Source organism: Acanthaster planci, linkage group LG07 (assembly GCF_054643075.1).
Source record: "Acanthaster planci isolate LZ-2023a linkage group LG07, COTS_SCS, whole genome shotgun sequence".
Classification (NCBI taxonomy): Eukaryota; Metazoa; Echinodermata; class Asteroidea; order Valvatida; family Acanthasteridae; genus Acanthaster; species Acanthaster planci.
Genome location: NC_141783.1, coordinates 13338889 through 13364733, shown reverse-complemented (window position 1 = coordinate 13364733; position 25845 = coordinate 13338889). Strand labels below are relative to the sequence as shown.

General features: G+C 38.6%; 1 protein-coding gene across 1 annotated transcript in view; it reads right to left on the bottom strand.

Annotated features, from left to right (window-relative positions):
• The window catches only part of LOC110981810 (regulator of G protein signaling 9-like), a 51067-nt gene that overhangs the window by 13796 nt on the left and 11426 nt on the right, over positions 1-25845 (bottom strand). The window contains exons 4-8 of the mRNA XM_022239749.2: positions 22315-22379; positions 14050-14126; positions 11029-11110; positions 9831-9932; positions 5494-5555 (exon numbers count right to left, since the gene is read on the bottom strand). Coding sequence (XP_022095441.1) covers positions 5494-5555; positions 9831-9932; positions 11029-11110; positions 14050-14126; positions 22315-22379 — 388 coding nt within the window. The remainder of the gene's footprint in view (positions 1-5493; positions 5556-9830; positions 9933-11028; positions 11111-14049; positions 14127-22314; positions 22380-25845) is intronic.

Sequence of the window (25845 nt, the reverse complement as noted above, 5' to 3'; positions counted from 1 at the left end):
TTTCAAGGATTACAGGTATCTTTTGGTGCATCATCTAGTGGAATCATACATTTTGTGTAAAGATAAGGTTGATACCGTAGATGAATGCATCCACTAATTTCAAGGATTACAGGTATCTTTTGGTACATCATCTGGTGGAATCATACATTTTGTGTAAAGATAAGGTTGATAATGTAGATGAATGCATCCACTAATTTCAAGGATTACAGGTATCTTTTGGTGCATCATCTAGTGGAATCATGCATTTTGTGTAAAGATAAGGTTGATACCGTAGATGAATGCATCCACTAATTTCAAGGATTACAGGTATCTTTTGGTGCATCATCTAGTGGAATCATGCATTTTGTGTAAAGATAAGGTTGATACCGTAGATGAATGCATCCACTAATTTCAAGGATTACAGGTATCTTTTGGTGCATCATCTTGTGGAATCATGCATTTAGTGTAAAGATAAATCCAAAAAATTTGAAAGATGTTAAAAAGTCAAAATGTGCCTGCCTCTCTCATTATCCCCTCCCAATATATTCTGTCTGTCTGTTGGTCCACTTGTTTGTTTTTCTACAATATAATGAAATGAATAAATAACAGAGAACTACTGTTCTTGCAAGTACTACACTTTTGTTGCCAGTAGAAAAAAAAGAAAAACAAAACACAGAAACTCCTTAAAAGTGAACCAGCATTTGTCAAACACTGAAGTACTATTTAGTTTTTTAACTTGTCAAAATCAAGATCTTTTTGCAGGTACAATGGTCAATCGAACACCTGATACGAATAAGAACACAATGCATTCTAACGACCATGGTGTCTGATGAGGAGCAAATTAGTAGTTTTGGACTACAGCTACCCAAGGATAAAAGTTCCGTCAATTACTGTGATGAGCGCAACTTAAAAAAAATTTCCCCCAAATGGACAACTCATTACAGGTACCATGGGCAATCAATATTTACCAGTGAAATTTATAGTGGTTGCTAAGGAAATGCTTCAACATCAACCATCTAGTGACCTTGTTTAAATACCGTTCATATTTTTATTGCCCGGTGGGTCCATAATGTGTGCAGGGGAGAGAAAAGAGCGGATCAGCGATGCATGACTAATTTGGTCGTCACTTTCTTTTATATCTCCTTCTCTGTGTAGTGTTTTGAAAAAGCTAGTACATGTAAGTTTCTGCTGAATGCAAGTACACACATTTGCCAATACGTCATGTAATTAATATAATGTAGTTGTATTTATTTTCACAGGCAGAGTCATTTTGTAAAATAGGACGTATCGATAATTGTAGTCCTTTTTTTTTCTTTCCCCAGAATAAAAAAAATCTTCACTTTGTGATACTGAAATCTGTATTGGCTGAATGAAATTGGAAAAAAAATCATACAGCCAAAAGAAAAAGGATGGGTGAATACCACCTGTCAATGATTCCTGAAACTTCACCTGAATTGAGGACAGCAATGGCTTCAAACTTGTTGATCATTCACTTTAAAGGATTTCAGAATTGTCTCATTAATCAAGTATTTGTTGGCCTGTGGCCTGTATGTTTCTAGTTTGTTTTCACTAGAATCTACCAATGTAGCTGAACACTTTCTGGGGGTTCATATTTGGTGTTAAGCTGCATTGATGGATTCTAACAAACAAGAAACACACCAATGTACATGTTCAACCGACAAATATTTAGATTAATGTGACAATTTGGAAGAATATGCAAGGAAAGCGTCAACTCGTGTTATCGTAAAACAACAATTTGCAGTATTTTTGGGGGGGGTGTGTTCTCTTGTAAATTTCCACTGAGGTCCAAACCATGTGCCTTGCTGAACAAAGTCTTTGGTTCACTGTTTTTGTACTACTGCATAAATATGTTCCTGGTCAACAAGTTCAAAGTAAGTGCTTGTGTGTGGCCACAAAGACACCCAGCACACTCATTCAACTGAGAAGCACCAGAACATAATCACCTGGACACAAAAAGGTGCATGGCACATATGTCCTCACCTTTCCATAATTCAGAGATATACAGAGGCTCACAGGAAATACACTGTACCACATGAAAAGACAACACTTTCGGCCATTTAAGTTGAATGTTCAATGCCAGTCATCAATCACTAGTCCATGAATTTTATACCAAATAAGGACTACCAGAAGTGTACCAGAAGCCATGTACCACCCAAGACCACTCTGCCAGTAACATGGTGTAACAAATGACTCCCTGACTGGCCATTCACTTGCATTTGAACATTGAAGTGTTTGGAGGGCACAGTACAGCAACGCTAAATATGAATCCTCCACAGAGTAAATTAATACAGTGTAATACACGTGCTAATGGGTTAATTAATTTTGAAATAATTTTTCTCATTCATTTCATTATGGCTTTTCCTTTTCAAAAAGAGCCGAGCGCAGGCGAGATTAATCACACGGATGTTTTCAACGGCCTATGATGTGCACCACGCAGCACATATCAGCAACAGTGGATCCTTCCATTAATTGTTTTCAGAGCTGGAAGCGTCCTTTTCAATATGCCATCTATGGTAGGGTTATTGGTATTTTTTTACCCCAGGCACCAGCATGCTGAATCAAATGTCAGACTTGACTAGAAGTACAGTACAAGGATCAGTATGCATCAGTGTACATGAGGCTTCAAGCAAAATTCCCAGCTTGTGTGGGATATTCTGCATGGCAAGTGGGGGCACAAGTCCGGTGTGGTGTGGTTCAGCGGGCAGGTCTGCATGACAGGCTCACCTGCTTCAATTTAAATACCCCCCCCCAAAAAAAATCACAAAAAAACAAAAGAACAAAAAGAAAAACACAAAGCCCCCGAACAAAATTTTAAAGATGGTCATCAGCTGTCACGTTTGCACAACAGCTGCTCGCCTGGTACAAATTCAAAACAACCCACCCACAAAAACAGAAAAGGAAAAAAGAAAAACACAACTCCAAAATAAAAACAAGAACTGGCTACTTTCACTCCTTCAATTGAAAATTTCTGCACTTCCAAATCAAGACTTGCTGTTCAGAACAAGTAAGTTCATGCAGCCAAACGCAATTGGCACCACTCACATTTGCAGACCAGTGAGAATACAGAACTTGATAAACAGCTAAACTGTGTTTCATTTGTAAAAAAAAAAAAATTTTACGGAGGAAAAAAATCCACAATAAAAAAGGATGAGCTATTGTATTCTCAGAGGCATTCTTAGAGGTCACCTAAGATTGATATTGAAACAGTTTACGTATGACGTGTTTAGTGAGGTGCACCTGTTTTATGTGCCCATCTACTGCATACATGTGCACATCTACGTCATGTACAGGTGCCCGTCTACTTCATGTACATGTACATGTACACACACCTGAGCTTAATACGTAGTATTATTGCAATACACATGTGCCAGTACATGTTCATGTACTTGACTATCAACACATACATTTACATGCCCATTTAGCGGTACCACCTACGTCAAAGCTGTGATAATTATGATCTACTACAGACGTGTTAAACTTAAAACCGCTGTAAATGTCTACTCATAAAGGCAGGAAAAACTTTTTTTAAAAGAGGATAACTTAAACTGTCATTTTGGTAAACACATTTTGCACTCCACCCACACAAAACTCAGACTTCTGGGAGTTTTTCTCAATCTTTTTTTCTCTCTTCTTGATTGACGCTTTTGTCAAGTGAGCTGATACATGTATCCACGGGAAATGAAAGCTCAGCCTGAGGTGTCTATTACAGGAGATACCAATTCCCAGTGGACTAACTACTCCAAACATGGACTATTAATATAAAAAAAAAAAATCTGTCCCGCAGTGAGCCATATTGATCACACACTTCCATACATTTGCAAGGCATTAACTTACAAATGCATTACATTCTGCAAGCAGACAATCTCTGGAGATGCCCTGCCCTGTTTGGTATTAACACATCAACTTGTTTTTCTATGATCCAACCAATTCCACACTGACTAACTACTATCTCCATTACTAAGGAGGGTAACTCCAGAAATTAGGGCTTCAAAAGTGGGACATTTTTGTGTCCCTGTTGCATCTGACTTTTGTTATTTGACAAGGAGATATCACCGGATTTGATTTCGAACTGTTACTATTTGTTTGGCAGGTAATTTGCATTAATTCATCACATTTGGAAATTAGAAAATTCGTTTCCAAACTTACAAAATCATATGTCAGATGTGACAGGGACACACACAAAAAATGGACCCCTAATTTCTGGAATTACCCAGGAGCAAAATGGTAGGAATATTTATACCTGTTTCTACTGAGCTTGAAAATATTCACGGAATGAGGTTTGATCCAAGCAGAATCTTTCTCAAAGGCTTTCCTCACAGAATAAACACTGCACTCTGGTTGGAATTGTGGAGACAGCGAGTCTGACGTTTGTTTGAATAGGCCCTGAGCTTTGTTGTAATATACATGTACGTACATGCCCACAGTCTTTCTCGTTATTAGTTGATATTTATTGAAGCCTGCATAAAAACAATCAACTAATTAACATGCAATGATACTCGTACCTGCAAGTAGTAACAGAATGTGGCAGTTACACGCACAGCACTAGTAGCAGTGTACAACTGAACACATCATAAGAACAGCTATTAAGCATTGATGCATGACTCTAGATTTTGTGGAGGTACCGTAGTTTCAGGAAACATTTCTTCTGTTAGGAACCTTATAATCAAGCTCCAAGAGCTTTTGGCCATCGTCCAAACATTTTGGCACTCGACATCTACATTGTGTGTCTTTCAACATGTGTTTGATCCCCACGCCTAATAAGGAACACGCAGGTGTAACCTGGCCGGTACCACCTGTGTGGAAATGGACAGGTGCATGTGTAAATCTATACCAACTTGTGCAAACTTCGCCATATTCCCAACATTTTGGATCCCCATAAACAACAGGTGTCTAGTCACCACAACCACATGTTTTTAATTGCACCCCCTTTCATTTACAAGTATTTCTTCTTTCTCTTGCCAGTTTCTTATACTGTAGAAGTAGTGTAATATGGGTATTTATGGCCTGTATATGTAACTCCAAACTTATTCCATTATTTTGCAGCCCAGTTTCAGAAAATCAAATCACTGCATCTCCATTAAGGCCATGGTGGAAAACCAGAAAATGGTCAAGTTGAAGGGTAAATAGGGCCTGCTCCTCAATAAATTCTGTAATGGTGAACTCGGGGGATTTGTTTTTATTGGCAGGGAAGTGCCCAAGTATAAGGACAAAATTCAAAAGCCTCTGAAAAAGAGTTCTTCTCACAGATAATCAACCCTGATCAAGCATGGAATGACATGTAGTCCATCTTCATCTCAGGAAAACTCAAAAGGAATTATACTTGCCTGGAATATAGGGGGGGATGAGACAGAAAAGAAAAGCAGAAAAATAAGTCTATTTGGTACCTATGCCAGAGGCAATATGCCAAGTATCACTGGCATTTAAGCACCAAAACTGGAGTGCTCTTGGCTGCTTAATGGACTACTAGGTAAGCCTAACGGTACATGTACTTACCCCTCGACAGCTTTGTGAGTGGTGATCTTGGCTTTTGCTAACCGTCTTTGTAAATAAGCTACCTGTTAAATTGAAACATAAAAAGTTCCTTTCAGAAAGCAGACATCGGTTTTACAGTTAACCCCCCCCAAAAAAAAGAACAAACAAAACCAACCTCTAAGACAAGCTTAATCGGGAAAAGTTGTAAAATTGTGTTACATATCAATATTTACAAATGTAGAATCTCTTAGACCATTCAAAGGGCCCACAGCAATTGGTCACATTAAGTGGTTCTTGATCACTGCATATTTATGTAAGCTCGACACAGAGCTGGAAGTTAGGACCAATGGTTCTGTAATGTAGCACGTAATAAAAAAATCCCCACATTTCAAAACCCATTCCGATTGTATTAGTAGTCTTAACCACTTGCTGCCGGGTGGTTTGAAAAATGCAGTGCACATAATCAGGACTTTTCAAGATTTTCAGTTTTCAAAATTCTTCAAAAATTCATCATTTCAATTAATGGATGTTTACACCCACACGAATTACTGTCTGGCGGCCACATTAGTCTGACAGACAAAATCTGTTCACGCCCGAGTATTTCAGCCAGGCCTGCAGCCTTGTAAAAAGAGCCCACATTGTTGCGATGTTATGTACATGTAACTTTCTTATGTAACTTTCTTTTGTTCGCGAACCTGGCACAGTGCACTGCTGACCTCTTTTCAATAGGGGCCAGATTAGCATGTAGCAGTGGTGTGTGGCTCATTGCTGCGGTGGTGGAGCGCTTTTGTCCCCGGTGGTAATCCGCTCTCTCTTAATGCCCCAAACCCTGGTAAACTATTTCAAAACAAGGCTGGACTATCTCCACCATTGAGAGTGAAAAAAAATGTTGGTAATGCCCAGCAGCCTGGTCTTCTGTTCCAATTACGGTCTTTTGTTACAAGGCCCAGTTCCCTTCGTCCAATTTCTGGTTCCCTGGCTCCATGTATAAAGCCTACGTCCTCGAAAACAAGGCCCCTGGCAGCAAGTGGTTAATATAGCAAAAAATGTTAAATCAGCCCACTTTTTTTTTTAACAAACAAACTTCCACATGCTCATTACAACATTACAAGACACAACCCCAACCAAACAATGTACATTACGTATAGGTCCTTGAAGGCAACAGAATGCAAACAATTAAACAGTCACCACAATTGCCGACCCATTCAGTTCTGTCTCTCTAACCTAGTTTGCTTCCACGGCAAGAAAGCCAGCCCTAGCCCATTCCACTTAGTGTTACTAAAAATGGGTCTTTTAGGTCAAGAAAAATCAACAACATTTCTGTGGTGCATAACGAGGCATCCTGAAGCACTGTGTGCAGCATGCTGTCATTGTTCTTAGATCTTTTCGACAATGTTGTCCTAATGAAGCTGCGTTAAAATCTTGAAATCTGAAACAATACACGTGCACCTATCTTCTAGATTATTTTCTATTTCACTTCACTTACATACATACATACATAATAGAGGCCTTACACAGGATCATGTAGAGTGGCAGTGCAGGTAATTATGTTGAAGTTTTGGCATGATAAATTAATATAGCCATGATATGACTTCAAAATGAAATTACAATTTGGGTACTAAGAGAAGATTTGAATTCCTCATCTGATGTCATGACAAACTGAGTGACGTACATGTACGCTGTACTTCCATACATATACATGTATACACACATGTACATGAATGAGTTATGCAACAATCTTCAACTTCTAGTATCACCATACTTGACAACTTACATGTCGCAGAGCTAGTGTTTCTTGCTCTATGATCACACATAGTCAGTGTCCTTGGTGTACATAGCTTTCTGTGGTCAGTGTCCTTGGTGTACATAGCTTTCTGTGCCGGTTTCTGGGAGTTTGTGTAATCTTGTTTGTTTGATGTTATTTGCTTGGTTTCGTAGTTTTCCTGATTTTTGGTGTTTGTATTGTTGGAGTTAGATAACAATAACAACTGTACATTTGCAAAAATGCAAATTGGAAAAAAAAACCCAGAAATTCTGAGCTACATTAAGGTTTCTCCAAAATTAAGTTGTTTTTTCTTAGAACTGTGAAGAAAGCAGCCGACTACAAGAAGAATGACATGAACTTTGCAGAAAAGTCTATCATTCCATTTTGCTATCACTCTCATTAACCTGCTCTTTTCTCAGATTAAAAATCTTGAAAAGAGGATTAACCAGCTGATGGCAGGGCATGGAGCCCTACCATGGCACTGCATGAAGGTCAGAATGGAAAGAAGCTAAATTAAGGAAATCCACTTGAGGATGCGATAGGAAATGCCAACATCAGCTGCAAAGCTGAAAAACACAATCAATATTTCAGTGCAGCAATGAGTGAAGACTTGAGCTGTCGTAGCAGCAGTAATGCTAAACAAACCCACCACTAATGGAAAAAGCACAACCATGTAACTGAATTTAAATGACCTACTTGTACATGTATCGAGTTGAAATCATTCATTGTATACGTCATCAAATCTGTTACCCATTTAAAATCCTTCACTTCACACAAAACATCAATGCTCTAATACATGCGAAAGAGCTGTAATAAAGTAAATGATGTTTAAACTTTTCACCCCCCAAAAAAAATCTTGAAATTGTATCCTTCGGGTTGAACATAAAATCATGGTTTTCAAATTTTCTTTTGTGAGTCACAGTAAATCAATGACACAAGCAGCCTCACACTGTCAAAGGTTCAACTCGTACACAGCTGACTACACCACTGGCACACTACTGCAGGTTGTAAATAAAACACACAAACAAACAAACAAACAAATAAACCCAAAAAAAAGCCTGCAAGACTGACTGCAGTCTTTAGCAGAAAGGCATACAGATGTACAGTACATGTATCTATTTTAGACAGTGCGTCTGACTTATTTGTCTTGTATATTCGTAATTTTGCAACACCTGCAGAAACAAGTACACGTTAATCTTACATGTGGGAAATTAAATATACGGTATGAAAAGAATATAATTATGACACAATGAATGCACATGAATTTCAGCAGATGTCACGTTCTCTGAGTGAAACATTAACTCGCTGTTTGTTTTGCAGAATACAGTATTTTTTTATGAACAGACGAAATAGTGCTAGTTTGGCTAGCATGCATTTCACATCCAGGGGAAACAATTACACACATATACACATATAAGTTGGCGTCCTCTCAGTTTATAATGAAGACCAGGTCGTTCTCTACCAGTATAACCAGGTAAATGTGTAATTATTCACTTACACTGCAATTTAAACATGTTTCATGCACAATATAACCAACTGTGAATGAAACTTATTCAAATGCCAATACAATGCACTCTGGACTCCTGATATTTTTCCAATTATTATTTCCTTAAAACCTACGACATTTTGACAAATATTTTTGTGTCTTCACTTTTTTAATGGAATCAACACGATATGAATATAAGCTTGCTAGCATATTTATGCAAAATGAGAGTTGAATGGCAAAAAATCAAGGATTGGGGTTTACACAAACTGGATTAGGCAACAACTGGGGGCATGCAATCTGGTTGGAAAATCCTAGAGCATCTGGCAATTTTCAAGAGATATATATGTACATGTATTATTTCTTTTGGCGAGAGTTCTGTGGAAACAGGCCACACGTTGTCAAAATAACTAGAATGGAGCGAGTGAAGATGTTGACTCAGAACACAGCTCTGGCGCCTAGGCCCTCTTTAAAAGATAACGACTTGAAGAAAAGTCTCTTGGGTGTTTTAGAAATCCAGGAAACATCTTTTACATTATGGATTGCCCATCATCCAAGACAACAGTGGTCAAAATACTGAAAATGATACTGAGAAATAGCACGTGCATGCAGTGTTCCAGCTACGGTGGGCAGTGGTGGGCGGCACTGGGCGGCACCATCCGGTACTGCAAATTTCCGCTCAGCTCTCGGGTTCAAATTGGCTGCGTTGCCCAGCATGGATTTCTAAAAAATTAACTGAAACATTCCTGAAATGTACCAATTTGATTGTATTTTAAGCATCAGAAAGCGTTCAGAACATCCACTTAGCATTGCTACGAGATTCGGATGTAAAATTATGGGATATAATGTAGCCTCCGGCTATGAGCCGCAAGAGTTCCACTCACTGCGCTCGCTACATTTAACAATCCAAAAATTTACCCAGCACTAAAATGGAGATACATGTATATAGCTAGAACACTGCATGCATTTATGTATGTACCAGTTACCTTCACTTAGTTCCAATAAAATTGGATTATTCTTCAATTGCTACACGTACGAGGATCAGAAATGGGTTTAGCAGCTGAAAGAAGAATGAGAGCAAATGAGCTTGTGAGAATCAGATGAAGTTACCTCTTTTTTCAGGTCTTCTACGGTACGCTTCTTGCTCTGAACCAGGGCAAAGGGCCTGTATGACCTCCGTATGTCCTTCTCAAGTGAGTTGATCTGCCCAGGCTATGATACAGGGATTAATATCATTATGATTGGTTAACAAATGGAAATCCAAAAGCAAACAAAAATGTAGTGATTGCTCTTACTGACAAGCAGAGCATTACATCACAGAGAAAAATTCTTTTTCCTCAGAAATGTTCATTAAGTGTGATCAACAGGACCAAACAGATCAGCAGGGCAAACAGCTTTCCATTTAAAATTCATATTCATCAGTGTTCTTGTATCCAGGTTTGTCTAATTTACATTTTAATCTGCTACCTCATTACCTCCAGCAGAGTTTTAATGTGAAATTCAAGACCTCCTTTTAATACTTGGATCTAGGTGCAATGTACATGTAAATTTTCTCTCAGTAATTCCATTGGTTTAGGATAATCTACAGTATCTCATTCAGGGAATTGCAAATGACCCCATGGGACTGCTCCAACTTATACCCAATTCTGATGAACTCTTCCTTGTGCATACATGTGGGATTGGATTACAAACTCCGAAAATTCAAAACGAGAAGCCGCCAAGAACTGAAAAACTGGCGCAATCAACAGGCATACATGCATTTTCAACAGATATCACCATCCCACATATTTTTGAGAATTATTCATTGTTGAGAAAAAAAATTGCGGCAGTCATAAATATTACATGAAAGGCACTTCAATCTGTTTCAAGCACTAGATTAGTGAATACAGAGAGTATAAAGAGGGCCACACAAATGCATCTTGAGGTACTGGAACTAGAACATGTATCTAGTGCACACAAGTGATTTGGATGGCTGCTTGTAAAGTACAGTACATGTTTTTTGCATCTGTGAAAGAAACCAATGGCACAACTTCCAAGGGTCTCATCAAACTCCATACCGGTGTCTCATTCCTCTATCATACAGGTATTAAATACATGAACATGTACATGTATTTCAAATACAATTTTTTTCCGGATCTGGCAGGGTCAGGAAGAACATTAATCTTAGTTACATGTCACAAACAAAATAAATTTAATATCAACAGCAACTTGTCTGTTGTCTCTGAAAGGCCCTTTATTTTCTCTGGGAAACTCAAAATTTGCCTTTGGCATGAGATTCTTGTGACATAAAAAACAGCCTCTGTCTCACCGGAGGTCTGTGTGTCTTCCAGTAGGCTTTCTCTTGGCTATCAACAACCAGCCTGTCAGCTTTCTTCCGATGCTTGGCCAGCCTGACATCAACAAAAACCAGGTGGAAAAGCTAAATTGTAAACAAATTACCACCGGGAAAGAAATCTCCAGCGAAAATTCATCAAAACAGAAGGATGTGTCTCGGCCCCAGACAAAAAAAATTCTAAAGGGAGCCTTGCATGTAGTGTTAACACGCAGCCAACCTCCCCCCCCCCCAGAATAAATGATGAATCTATTAAAGTCTTTCAATTATGCCTCACAAATCTATATCCTGGTAGTTCTTTGGTAATACACTTTTATTTTGCAACCTTCCTCTTTATTGCTGTCGGTCTTTTACACTAGCTTTATAAACTGCATGTATGTGTAAGGGTATCAATATGGTCCACCAGTCAGTTTGTTGACATGTAAGAAGGCATGGCTTCAGATGAGTATTCTGTTTGATTGACTCTGCATAACAGGTACATGTACATGTGTGTAATATTGCTACCGGTAATAACTCAAGAGTCTTTTTGGGGGGTATGATTTTTTTTGTTTGTTTCATTAAGGGAAATCTAAATTTCAGCTTAACGTGGCAAAATGACATTTACATGTAAAGTGGACAACTGGGCTGCAAAAAACTGGGTACCGTACATGTACATGTACATGTACAACATGTCCCGGTACCGGTACCTACAAGTATGTGGATTGCAGGACATACCGGTAACCCCCCACCCCTTTTCCCCTCAGATTTCTATGAAACGTTATCCAGCAGGTTGAATGATATGTACACATGTGTAAGAACTAAAAAACCATGCCTTCACAATGAGATGAAAAAACTACTGTCCCATCATCCACCAATTTTGAGATTTTTGGCTTTGACAAAATATTCCGAGCAAGACATGCTGAAGCACACATATACGTGAGTGGTGCATGACCATTTCAATTATGCACACAAATTGAGTAGTGCAACGTCTACAGCATGAACACAGAGCTACATGTACATGTATGGGTTCATCCAATGTTGCTTAAATGTAAAATGCATTCGAGCAGTGCTGAAGTAGAAATTAAGTGGGTCTTGACGATTATGTAAATAAAGCTAGCGAGCTCATCCCAGAGGAGACTTTTAGTGTATGTGAAATTTCTGTGACATCGTGACCACATGTACGAATGTAGAATCTACCAGAAAATTTAGACTTCATAAGGCCTTCCAAGTCTAGTATTTAAGCCTAGTTTCCATATGGTCGTTTATAATGCAGACAGTCCACAAGATGTGAAGATGCAGACACAAACGGAAAAGACGGTGCATGACATCATTTCACCCATAACTGCAATAAAGTGGCGTCCGAAACTTCAAGATTTTTTTGTGGAAAATACCCTTTTAGATTGACTGTACCACCTCATGATGCCAAACTTGTACTCCAGTTTCATGCATTTCACTGATGGTCAGCTATTTAGTTGATCACTGGGGTGTAATATTTAAGCATTAAGGAGAAAAATGGGAAAAATTAGGGGAACTAAGCGAGAGGGACACTGTTGTACTCTGGGCATGCCAACATGTATGCTTGTATGGGGATACCACTGCTACATGACGCAGACAGTCAGCAAAGTTGAACCCGGCTCAACTTTGGTGATCATTCATGGGCTGATTTGCATTTGTCTGCATTGTTGGCAACACCTCCATTGGCATGTTTCCATATGTCCCTGTTGCAGTTTGCGTCTTGATTGCGTTACTCTCTGCATTTCTGACATCGATATGGAAACCAGGCTTTACATGTACCACTTTTTTATTTTAAAATAAGTGGGCATCTAAAGTAGGCTTAATTATTTGAAAGCAGATTTGTATATATTGATTGATCTACCATGTAAAAGATCAATAAAAGGAAGACAACAGCCTGCAGCCTTCATACATTTACAGTGCACAAAAAAAAATTATAACAAAACTTGCCAAGTCAATTCCCTCAAGACACAACGGCTTAAGATCAAAGGCTTCTTGCATTATCTTCTTATCTTCATGTACAGGCACATATACATGTGAATCACCAAATCTGAAGCTTTTCTCATGAATTTACAAAGGCATATATCCTCACCCGCAAGGGGATGCTCACTGTACATGTAACAATCATGAACACCGACAGTTTGAGTAGATTGGTGGCTAGCGGAAACAGAGAAGCCACTCATCTACTGTTGGGGTGCCCCAGGAGAAAAGCTGAAACTTAACTGTCCAATGACACAAACACTAGTTACAGCCATTCCTGGGGAAGTTGGAGCATGGAGCTATGTTTAATACATGTACATGTAGCTCCATGGTTGGAGACATGTCCTCTCTGATGATGACACTAAATGATTTTAAAGTACAGCCAGATGCCCAAATTTGACTTAACACCCGTGTGAGTTTTGTTCTCAGTTTTGTTCCCAGGTTACCGTGTTGGGTTTTGGGCTTGATTTGTTTAGTTGGCTGAAAATTGTTTCCGTTTTCTTGGTTTTTGAAACCCCTCAGATGCCTTGGCCTGCCGCTCTGATAATTCTGGCTATGGGCCTGAATTTATGTATGGTAGAGTGCAGTTTCTGCAGTGTAGCCAGTGAACCATACCAGCAAATTTAACACAGAACATAGTGAAAAAAAGACTTTACAAGTTACATTTGGTCCAACTCCAATGCCAGTGGACTAGTTGTCAGATAATTTGCTCTGTGCTCAGCTCAGTGCTTGCTTTGTCATGACGTAAAAACTCTGATGTGGCTAATTAACGTACAACATGTACACTGTACACAAGAGTGTGGATGCAACTTTTGTAAACTTGCAGCACAAATACTTTCCACAGGATCAGAAAGGTTTTGGGGCGGGCTACTCTCCCCCCCTTCCCGTATGAAGAATTGTGTAAACCATAAAGCTATAAATTTATTACTTTTTGGCCAAAGCAGAAAAAAATGGGAATTTTGCCAATGGGTTAACGTGAAGGTGAAAACCGTGGTGATTTGAGGATCTGGTATTGCAGAAAGTTACCTGAGTTGTTCTTGAGCTTGAACAAGCACAAAGTCCCACTTGTGTCTCAGCATTCGTTGAAGTTTGTTAAAAGCCGTCTGCCAATAAAAACAAATTACAAATACAATTAATAATACGACCTGAAGACTGACAATAGTTACTGTGGCACTTCCCCCCCAAACAGAATAAAAAAGCGTCACTTCATAATCACTCTCTCTCTCTTAAAATATTCCAAAATGTAATGTACAGTAAGCATATGTACCAGAACATCATTGTATTTAAGATGTTTGGGTTTTGCTAAACACACATCACTGAGCCCAATTCCCCATCAGAGGCAGAAATTCACTGGTAAATGCAGACATCTCACAATACTGGATCAATATATAATGCACTACATCAAACTATGCCTCAGGTTTGTATATATTTAGAGATTACATTGTTACCGAACTTGGAACTCTGCACAACCACAAATGTAGTCAGCCACGTAAATGTATGATGTACATACATGCAGATAAGGTCAAATCTTTAACAGAGCTGACAAAATGACAGATATGGTACACAATGGTTCCAAGGGAAATGAGGCCAAATGTCAGCTCACACTAGTTACAGTATACACAACACCTTCATAATTAACTGCAAATTTTCACATTTCTGCAAAACTGGAGAATGAATGCATTCATTTAGTCTTTTTTCAATTAAACAAAGCTTTAAATTGATGCTCCATAATGCGACTTTATTTCTCTACTTGAAATAATTGTAAAATATTGCACTTCTTTTTTATTCTGTCAGATAAGACTTGTCTTTTGATGATTTATGTGCAGTTTTTTCCAAGAATTCTGCAAATGCTTGGTTCTAGTTCTCAGAGTTCGTCTTTTGTGCACCTCTTTTGTGTTGTGTGTCTGTTTTTCCATGGACAATAAAATTGACACATACAAATCACACTTACAACACAGTTGTTAACTAGGGACAGACCCAGCTCCAAAGCACATTGTGCACTTCAGTACTTTAGATAGGGATGACCAGATATCCATCTCCTTGAAATTGTTTTCTCTTTTGATGGAAAAACCATTCGTCTTTATTTGATTTTACTAGATAAAAGTCTCTAGCCTAGAGGATCGTGTGCCAGGTACTGGATATGGACACACATCTGCCATAGTCCTCTCATCTGAACGGTGTGGGACAGATACTTTAAGAGCTGCACAGTTCTTATGAATAAATTGTTACGATATATTGGCAGTGGCAGTTTTCAATTAACATTAGATGAAACTCTGCTAGTTTCAAAAAGTAACTTTTAAGATCACAATACATGTATTTAGATTTTAGAAAAATGTAGGATTTTGTATCAAAAATGCAGAACTGAGTTAAAGGTCCATTGAGGCCATCATAAAAATATAAGAAAATTCATTGGAAACCAGACAGACTCTGATTTATGTATTATTAAGACTATGCTGGGTGGACGAATGTACATGTATGTCTGTATGAATGGTTCATACATTATAAAGAGTTTGAAGAGCTTAACAAGTCTATCCCTGGTGGCTAAATAAATGTATTTCCAGTTTGTACAGCATTTTAGACTTTGTGGGGATAAACAACTGTATCCCTTATCCATACAGCATTAAAGGATTTGTCAGGGATAGACATTTCTATCCCTAGTTCTTACTGCATTACAGAGTTTCCTAGGGACTATCCCTAGCTAACTCTCTAATGTAGTATGAACTAGGGATAGGGTCGTCTATCCCTAGCCAACTCTCTAATGTAGTGTGAACTAGGTATAGGATCGTCTATCCCTAGCCAACTCTCTAATGTAGTATGAACTAGGTATAGGATCGTCTATCCCTAGCTAACTATCTAATGTAGTATGAACTAGGGATAGAATCGTCTATCCCTAGCCAACTCTCTAATGTAGTATGAACTACACGTAGGTATAGGATCGTCTATCCCTAGCCAACTCTCTAATGTAGTATGAACTAGGGACAGAATCGTCTATCCCTAGCCAACTCTCTAATGTAGTATGAACTAGGGATAGGGTCGTCTATCCCTAGCCAACTCTCTAATGTAGTATGAACTAGGGATAGCATCGTCTATCCTAGCCAACTATCTAATGTAGTCTGAATTAGGTATAGAATCATCTATCCCTAGCTAACTCTCTAATGTATCATGAATTAGGAATAGGATCGTCTATCCCTAGCCAACTCTCTAATGTAGTATGAACTAGGTATAGGATCGTCTATCCCTAGCTAACTCTCTAATGTAGTATGAACTAGGGATAGCATCGTCTATCCTAGCCAACTCTCTAATGTAGTCTGAATTAGGTATAGAATCGTCTATCCCTAGCTAACTCTCTTATGTATCATGAACTAGGAATAGAATCGTCTATCCCTAGCCAACTCTCTAGTTCTTAAGTACTGCATTAATGTAAAGAGTTTGCAAGGGATGAACAACAATCCCTAGTTCGTCCTGCATCAAAGATCTGTCAGGCATAGACAACTCTATCCCTTTTTGGAATCTTGTGTGGAACATTTAGTTGGCCTACAGAAATTTTTCCTTGATTGAGAAATATGCAAGGGCTTTTCCAAAATGTTTGTGATTTAAGTGTTTTAAGCAACTTATTTGCATTTTGCTTTGGGTGGGAAACTTTTATCAAAAATTAATGGTTTACTTTTGGACAAATTAAATTTTGGATCAACTTTCAGAATTATTTAGAAAACTATGCAGGAAAAATGCTAAGTTTCATCGGAGGAGTTGACAAGAGAGATAACTGTAATTTTAACTGATTAAAAATGTTATTTGAAAAAGAAATTGTTTGTTTGCGTGGTGATGTTGTGTTTTAGTGCTTCAATTCGGAAAAAAACATTCAAGTTACTGTGGATGGATTAAAATGATTTAGCAGCATCTGAAATGAATAATACACTGAGTTAGAGACGGACAGTGTGCAAGGTTAATTTTGGTCTCAATTCAAATCTGTGAAATGTTGCTGTTAATTCATAATTGTTTTCGTGTTCTTGAGGAAGTTGAGAATAGGATGCTTTGATTTCTCATTTTCACCTCATATTTCACAAAAAATCATCTTTTAAAGCTCCAATTCTTTAAAAAGTCAAAATGAGAAAATTTGCAGTTAATTGTGAAGGTGTTACACAAATTATACGGTACCATGGGCTGGCACATAAAGTACAGCACAGTGCTATTGGAAAAAATGACTGTCTCCTCATCCTTACACTAAAAGTCCTCACAAATGGCCTCATTTATCACCGTAATTGACTAACCCTGCACTTGCGTGTACCGGTAGTAGGTACATGTAATATGAGAACATTGAGTGGTGTTGACAATGAAGGCAGAGCACCATCATCATTGAAAACACTGGCCATGTTTGCTTCACACAGATCTGGATCACGATCAGTGATCTGTCATTGGTTTACAGAGACCACATCTCGCTTCACGGATGGTGCGAACCAGCGTGAGAATCATCACTGGTCACGATCCAGATCTGTGTGAATCAAACAGGCCCACAGTCTGGGTTGTTGAGCTGTTTGTAGCCTGTGTTTCATCCCTTCAGTGCATGTAACAGTGCAGGGTAACTTTAACTTGTAATGTCCACATGGGCATTTTCACGGTGACACGCGTTACATTTGAGTCCATTTTGAAATTGTTATGACCACACATGTACTGAAATGTACCGAGGCAGAAGTTGAAAATTCCACTTATTGTGTACAGCTACATGTACCTACAGACACTTGCCATAAAATAACACAAACCAACAATTCTTTCAATAGATAATGAGGCTTTAATTACATTTTAATTACAGCATGATAACCTAGGGTTATTGTTATAAGTTGGTTTGGTTAACATTAAAGGAGGGGGTTTATAATAGTCAACCTCAACATCCCTGGGGTTTGAATAGCGATAACTTTTCTATGTACATGTATACATGTATGTAAGTTGTGACTCGCGTTATATCATCACTTCTACCTGATTCAATGGGTCTGTCCTGAAAAAGCTGGAATGGATAGGGAAATTTTGTCATAAATGTAATGAGCAGTATAGGCCTCATGAAACTATACAAAAAATTTAACTCAGCATAAAGAAGAAAATGGGGCTGTTTTAGTGTAATGAATAATATCTCTTTTGATGGGTCAAATCATTTTCATGCATGATGTTTCATTGGTGAATTTTTATGTAAAACTAGCAGACACCAGTAAAGGAGTTTTTCCAAAGCTTTAGTCAATATGCCATCATAAAAATTTTAGAAAGTTAAGAAACTCAGTGGAAAAAATTGAGTCCATTTTCCATCTTTGCATGAAAATCCCACATGAACAAGAACAAGGCCATGTGCAATACTCCCAGAGCTGACGGACACACTGTGCATACATACATTGTGTACATGTACATGTACGTGTACATCACATGTACATGTAATCTCTTTCTAATGTGCACAAATCGTACCATCTTCCTTAACAGGTGACGGCTTTTAAGTGCGTATCAACTCTCTTTGCCACTGTAACCTGGATAATTGACACACAGAGGGAAATGGATGATTCCCAAACCTACTTGCAGCCATTTTTTTAAATGGCTTCCCTCCACTTTCTCAGGCTCTGAGGACCATTTTTCCATCCATAATTTTGTCAACTCTGCCCTCAGCTGCCCTAAATCCGTGGAGTTGATCCTGACCTTTCTTTCTATAATCCCTCTAGATCTTAAACCAAAAGATGTCTGATCAGTGCAGCCATCGGTGAAATCGAGACTAAAGCAGGAACTTTGTAGCCCATGGTAATCTTGTGAGGGATCGAATTTACTGGTTGGACTGAAGTAATGATGCATTCACACGCACGTGTGCAGACACGTGCACCTGTAGGTTCATGGATATACTGCACAGAGCGCACCTGAGTAGACTCATGTTTTTTACTTGTGACACGATCAGGAAAGGAATCACGAATTGCCGATACAGCCCAAGGCAGGGTCAAGCAATAATTTTACTTTACACGTACATGTACGCTATACTACACCCCCTGTGGTCTCATCATTACCCGGCTCGACGGTAATTAATGTGGTCTACAATGTAGCTAAGTACTCCCCTGTGTCTGCAGCTAATATTTAAGGAAGATGCCCTCAAAGCCCTGAGAGAGAAATCAGTTATCCCGTGCAATGAGATTTACAGGAAGGCCAGTGCTTGGCCTTGTTCAAAGAGCATCATGCTGCCCATCAACCAACCATGGAACAAAGTACTGTACATACACGTAAATGTACCACAAACCCCCTTCTGCTTCATCAACTCCTGATGCATCCTTTATCAAAACAAATGAGGCTTTTGAGGAAAAGGATCATTTTGTTCATTACCGCGATCTCCAAGGCTGGAGGAATTTATTTTTGATGTGGGTTTTAAGGGAAGATTTTCACTCAATTTCAATGTATCATACATTTCTGGAATAAAGCCGTTTGATGGTTATTGGTTTGACAACAAAATCAAAATGTCAGTGTTCTGTGGTTAAGCTTCAATTACTACATAGGATAGACAGAGTGCATAGGGGTCAGCAATTCCATTGATTTTGACTGCATCAATAGTTGTTCAAACTGGAACATGCTAGTACACAGGAGAGTTAAATTTGCCCTCCATTCCCAGTTATCTATAAACCTTTTTGTTCTGAAACGGTTTCACCCCCCCTTAAAAAAGGCCCACCTTAAGCATGCGATTAGGAAGGAACTCTGACTAGACACAGAGCATGCAGAAAGTGACACCATACAAGCGTAGGACATGTACAGTAATCCCGATGTGTGTACAGTACACGAACGCGTTTAAGTACCACCGTTCCTGCATACAATGGCAATAATGTCACAATCTTTACGTCTCAAGTTTCCTGTCACTGAAGATGTTTACTCTCTACAAAGACACGCTACAATCAGTCCAATTCCTCTGGGCTCAATTTATTACAGTAGTATCTGCCCCTGCTGGCTTCATCTTGGTTTCTAGGCAACAACTGCCATGGAATCCATCATCTTAATTGTCAAATTCAAGGCAGCCAAAGAAGGGGTAAAAAATGTGCGTACCTGTGGACTAGTTTTCATTTCCTTTTCCACAGGAAGGAGCACAGCTCAGCTTCATTTCTCTTTGTCTAGTAGTTAGTGGGAAACGGAGCCAGGAGAATAGGCCTATATACAAGACTGCCGGCACAGTAATAGATCATGTGTGTACAACCCGGCCAAATGCAAACTCATAATACGGGAATGCTCACACGATGTCAACACACATTTTAATAACCTAGTGTTTGTGTTTAAATTCTATGGGTGATTTGATTTCTTTTTTCAAAAGGCACAAGGTTTTGCTATCAGGTCTACTGTACATGTATGTCTACCCATATGTAAAATATTTGCCAGTGGAATTTCAAGAGATACTAATAACATCAGGTCAAATTTTAAAAAAATTGAAGTGCTGGTATAGTTTAAAAAAGAACCAATGATATTTCACATAAAATTGACTTACATGTACGCTTACATGTAGATTGAGTGACAGCATGTGTTGCGTTTCCATACAAGTTCCACAAACTGTATAATGGTAATGCTAGACTCTACATGTATGTCCTGCATCTTGCTGTCATACTGTACATGTACATGTACTGGTAAAGTATGAAGAAGAATGATTCTAACCAAATTATGGTTCTGGGATGTTATTCTCAGGGCCGTTTTACACAAGCTCTAGTGCTTCCCATCAAATTAGCAGCAGACACCTGCCTAATGAACACGTTCTGTACATGTTCATTGAGAAAGCAGATCTTTGCATGGACACAGATGAGTAAGGGGAAGAAGCCCTGAGGAACTCTGCGCTACAATAGAAAGTAGAGTTACAATACCTGTCAGAATTCAAGAAAATAAAAAGCTTCTGGGAACTCAAACTGTAATTGCACATGTTACAATGTATTTAATAAGCAGGTTTAAGTGGCATTATCAGCTAATGAAAGCTTTCCTACTTATAATGTGTAGCTTATGTATGCCTGCCAGGTCCAAGAAATGCACGCAGTGGCCAACTCCTGTTGGATTTTGCCAATTTAAACTGTGAACAAATGATAGATGACAGCAGTGTTTTGCAGCTAACCAGCCCAAGCCACAGGACTAATCTGGGCCAAAAGTGACGAGTGAAAAAAGGCTGGACATATATATATCTGCCTTGAGCAAAAGCACCCCCTTCATAGGTTGAAAGGAACCATGTTAGTGTTCATGTGACACCACCATAACTTGTGCAGTCATTTGCGAACCACCAAAGTGCAGTTCCTACCACAAGAGCCTTCATTGCCAGGAAAATTGTACCCTTTCTTGGTCCAGCTTGGGGCTCACTGGGAAAATTCTGAATTTCTGAGTCAGGAAATTGCAAATACAGTACTGGCTCTTAAGAGTTAATTCTATAATATTTGTACAATACTTCTCACTGTAACTTCTTTTTTTGCAACACTCCGGGACCCTGCAGCAGACTAATACTATACGGGGGTGTGAGGGGTCACAGTAAACAAGCTGGAAAACAGCTACATGTAGGAAAAAGTTGAAAAACAAGTTGCTGTAGTTTTATAAAGACTATGTGTACAAAAAAAAGCTGCAATTAAGGGTAAAAAGCTTAACAAAATAAAAAGCTGAAATCAGCATAAAAGTTGAATTCTTACACCCCGGTATTTGCTTCAAGAAATTCATTACATGGCCTACCTCTATGTACATGTGTGTACAAAATGAATTGAAACTTTGACGGCTACAGAAGGATATTTTGTGAGTGGGCATCCAAAAAAAAAGTTCAACATGATGTTGACCCATGTTTAAGCAGGAAAATCATGGAGGTAGGCCTCCAACGTGAAGTATGTTGAAGGATGTACATGTAGATGTATCATCACAAACCCAGGCTACAACTACACTGCCATAGTACCGGTATGTTTGCACATGCTCTGTGAAACATTTGCAGAAAGAAGTTAAGGTTAATATGTCCTCCGGCACTAATTATTATTACAGTATTATTATTATAATTATTTTATTCGGTATCACAAAAATACACATCACAATACACAACAATGGTACAATGGGACAAACTAATGATACTGTACATGCCAGGAGAAATGAAAGTCTACTTTAAATAAAAACCACCGGTATGACTCAAAGGCCTCTTACTCCAATGCCATTAGTAACACATAAATAAATAACAAAAATGTGTACATGTATACGTATAACATATAAAATTTCCTATAAAAATGCCCTTAATACAATTAACATTGCAAGTGAATTTAACGTATTGGGTTAAGGATGAAAGGAAAAGCCACTCACTGTTTCAAATTCTTCCAATCCATGCTGTTGCTTGTTCCTCATTGATCTCTTGGCCAGATAGATAGCTAGTACAGCAAATACAAAGTGGGAACATTTCAGTTTGAATTAAAATAATGTGCACAAATCAAACCAGATCTACATGTGGCCAGCAGTGTGACCAGGATGAAATTTCTCAGGGGGGCAACTAGGAAGGGGTGCACACTTTTTTTTTTCAAGAGAGCAAGGAGAGCAAATCAACTGTGGCTTATACGTGCACCGTACATGTATATGTACATGTAACATGTAGGCTGAGTTCGTGTGGCTTGTTCTCGTACATGTATGTTCACAAAAACAGCTTGATTTGTTGTTCTTGGGTCAGCTGCTCAAACGCCGGGAACGTACAACCGGTTATCGCTGGTAGTTAATGGCAAGCAACATACAACATAGTGGTGTCCATGTACATGTACATGTACATTATTAGAGAGTTAATGTTTGGATAGTTGGGCTAAATTCTGTTGTTTAGACAGGAACATTCATTTCTGTTTTATGGAGAATAATTAATGTTACTTTTGTAAAATTTCCTATTGTCTCTGCGTTTGTAAGCCATCACTCTACTTTTTGCCATGTTTGCAGCTGTTCAAAAATCAAAATCTCATGAGTTTTCCTGTGTGTTCTTGTAAAACCCGGACGAGGAAGTGCTGTAATATCCTGTTCCAAGAACAGTGTTCTTTAGTTATGTTCCCGCCGTTCAAGCGCGAGAACAAGAAACCCAAACTCGGCCATACTGTATACAGTGTACATGTACATTGTTTACTTCCAAATTTTTCATGTGCATGGGAGGGGGGCAGACTTTCGGATTGAAACAGTTATCAACATTTGAAAACCCACCAGTTCCTTTTTCGTGGAATGTATACAAGTACATGTACATGAATAGTGTATTTTCGAGTATTTTCACTCTGCCAGAGGCACTCATTTGTCTGCTATACAAGTACATCTGAACAAATTAATTATTCAAATGAATTATTTTTCTTTTGTTCATCTTTGCTTTTACTTTATGAAAAACAAACTCAATATTTAAACTACTAACTCTGATACAGCCATATAACCCTGTAATGCAAGGGGCGTGGGAAGGGATGGGGAGCTGAGCATAAGGAGTTCATTGGGAGGTAAAATTCGGTCCAAGTCCCCCTCCAACAAATCCTGGGTGTACCGGTACCACTGGGTGACCACACAGGTTGTGAGAGGCACGTACATGTATGGATGAAGTGACTTGCCCGAGATCACAAAATGTAACCAACTGCTAGGATTCAAACCCCCAACCCTATAATCTGAAGCTACAAGCTTAAACGCTATGCAGTAAGTCCCAATGTACAAGAACGGTACCATATATGTACATGTATCATACTCAATCCACAGTGACAGCACCCTTTTTCAGACTGTGTATCTATTCCATATTTGACAATTTATGTAATGCTAGGCCAACTTAAAAAAAGGAAGATGATTGCCACCGCATTGAAATGAGGGGTGCTGACCCATTTTTGTTTATTTGTTTTTTGTTTTTACAGATTACCATGCACAACTTGTACGTCCAAATGAATAGCATAAAGGTGTCAATTAAATAAATATTCCAGTGAAGATAGGGCAGGTGGATTTAAATTTTTAAACTGCATATTTTGGTGTTTCTTTTAATACACTGGCCTCAGTTACCCTGGTCAATATGGTCTTGCCCTAAACATTACAATAACTCCAGATTTGAAAATGTCCACACTAGATCTGATCTTCCAAACAAAAGAACTCTATCTATCTCAATTATTTACCATAATGGCAGCAAGTATGGAGGACCAGCATCACCAAAGCTGCTGAGCTAGTTGGCAAGTCCCACTGGCTTCCCTGTAAATGAGCCAGGTTGCTAGGAAACTGCAAAATGTAATCTCTCGGCAGAGTGTTTGATGGCTTCCACCGATGATGTAAGCACAGAGTGTACTGGCACATGCAATGTCAGCTTAAAGTGATCAATTATTGAGGAAGATGCCTCTGCGTTGGCAAGCCTTCATGAGGACGGAATCTTTTTTGGCAAGGTTTTTCTGTCAAGCAAATTACTAATGAAGAGAAGCTTTTCATGTACATGTTATGTCTTCAACCTTCTTACATTTTAAAAATGCCATTACGCTGTACATGTTCATGAAAATATCACTAATCATTTGGTCCAATGTATGCATTTAATTCACTGGTACAGGAAAAGGGCAGTGTCTTAAAAAGTTGTAACAGGGCCAACAGCCCAGAGTTTTCTGATGGGAAAAGCCATCATACATGTACATGTCCCGGTACATTTTTATTATCTATTTATTTATTTATTCTGATATCCAACAGTGGAGATCCGCCACTTACAGGTATAATGGAAAACAGAACAAAAAACAACTAATAATAAAAACTGACTTACGGGTAAAAAAAAAAAGGGAGGGGGACAAATCCAAATTATTTGTAAATAAATAAATAATTGTATAAACATAAACTTGAGTAAATACATACATTTAAGTTAAGTTAATTCAGTGTAAAACTGGCTAAACCTGGGGCAGTAGGAACCAACATGCGGTGCATGTACATGTATACACTATCAGTAGTACCGGATCTTTGATAATGCTATCACTAAAATTTCCTTCTCACAATTCAACAACTCTGCTGCAATGCATTTGTAATCTCCTTGAGATGGATCCTAAACAAAAGTCTCAAGCAACGGGCCAGTTCAATATTCCAACAGCAGGCCCATTGAGAAAAACATCAATACAAGCAAGCAAAGTCAAGCCAAATCAGCACAGCCATCGGCCGACTCACACAAACACACACTGGCCTTAGATTGTAAATATCCCGCTGGTGAGACATCAGACACATTGCTCTTCAATGACCTTGCTTTTTTTGAAATACCAAATTTGCTCATTTTGTCTTGTTCCAATCAAATTGAGAATTTCTTGTACATGTACATGTACAGTAGTATAAATCTACTCCAGAGATGCATATTTTGGAGGGACTGTCGGTAAATAAACTTTACCTGACTGCATAATATGAAATGGTAATTAGGAAGACCTTTAAAACATGCCTCCAGTATTTTTATAAGATCAGGTGGTCTATTTTTATACACGTGGTGATGTACTAAGTTAAAAATTTCCCATTTGACAGAGATATCAGGTGACAAAATGTTTAACTTGCCTCCTTGAGGGGCATTTACAATGTACTAAACTGTACATGTATGTGGCAAAAATTTTTTGAACAATAAGATATCCGGTAATATCGTCGTTAAAAAGATTGAACTCTTACTTTTTGAAAAAAATACCAAATATCAGGATACTGGCCATTTTTTCTGAAGATTTCTTCGAGTTTTCCCCCAAACAATCTGAGGACAGTACACATACAGTACACATACAGTACACATGTACCAAGATGTAATAAGCCATGATCCCAAATGGATATAACGTCAATGTGCAATTTCCGCTGTGCAATTTCCAAGATTTTTTTCCCCTTTCACCCTCCTCTTTTTCCACAGGCTGTGCAGTATTT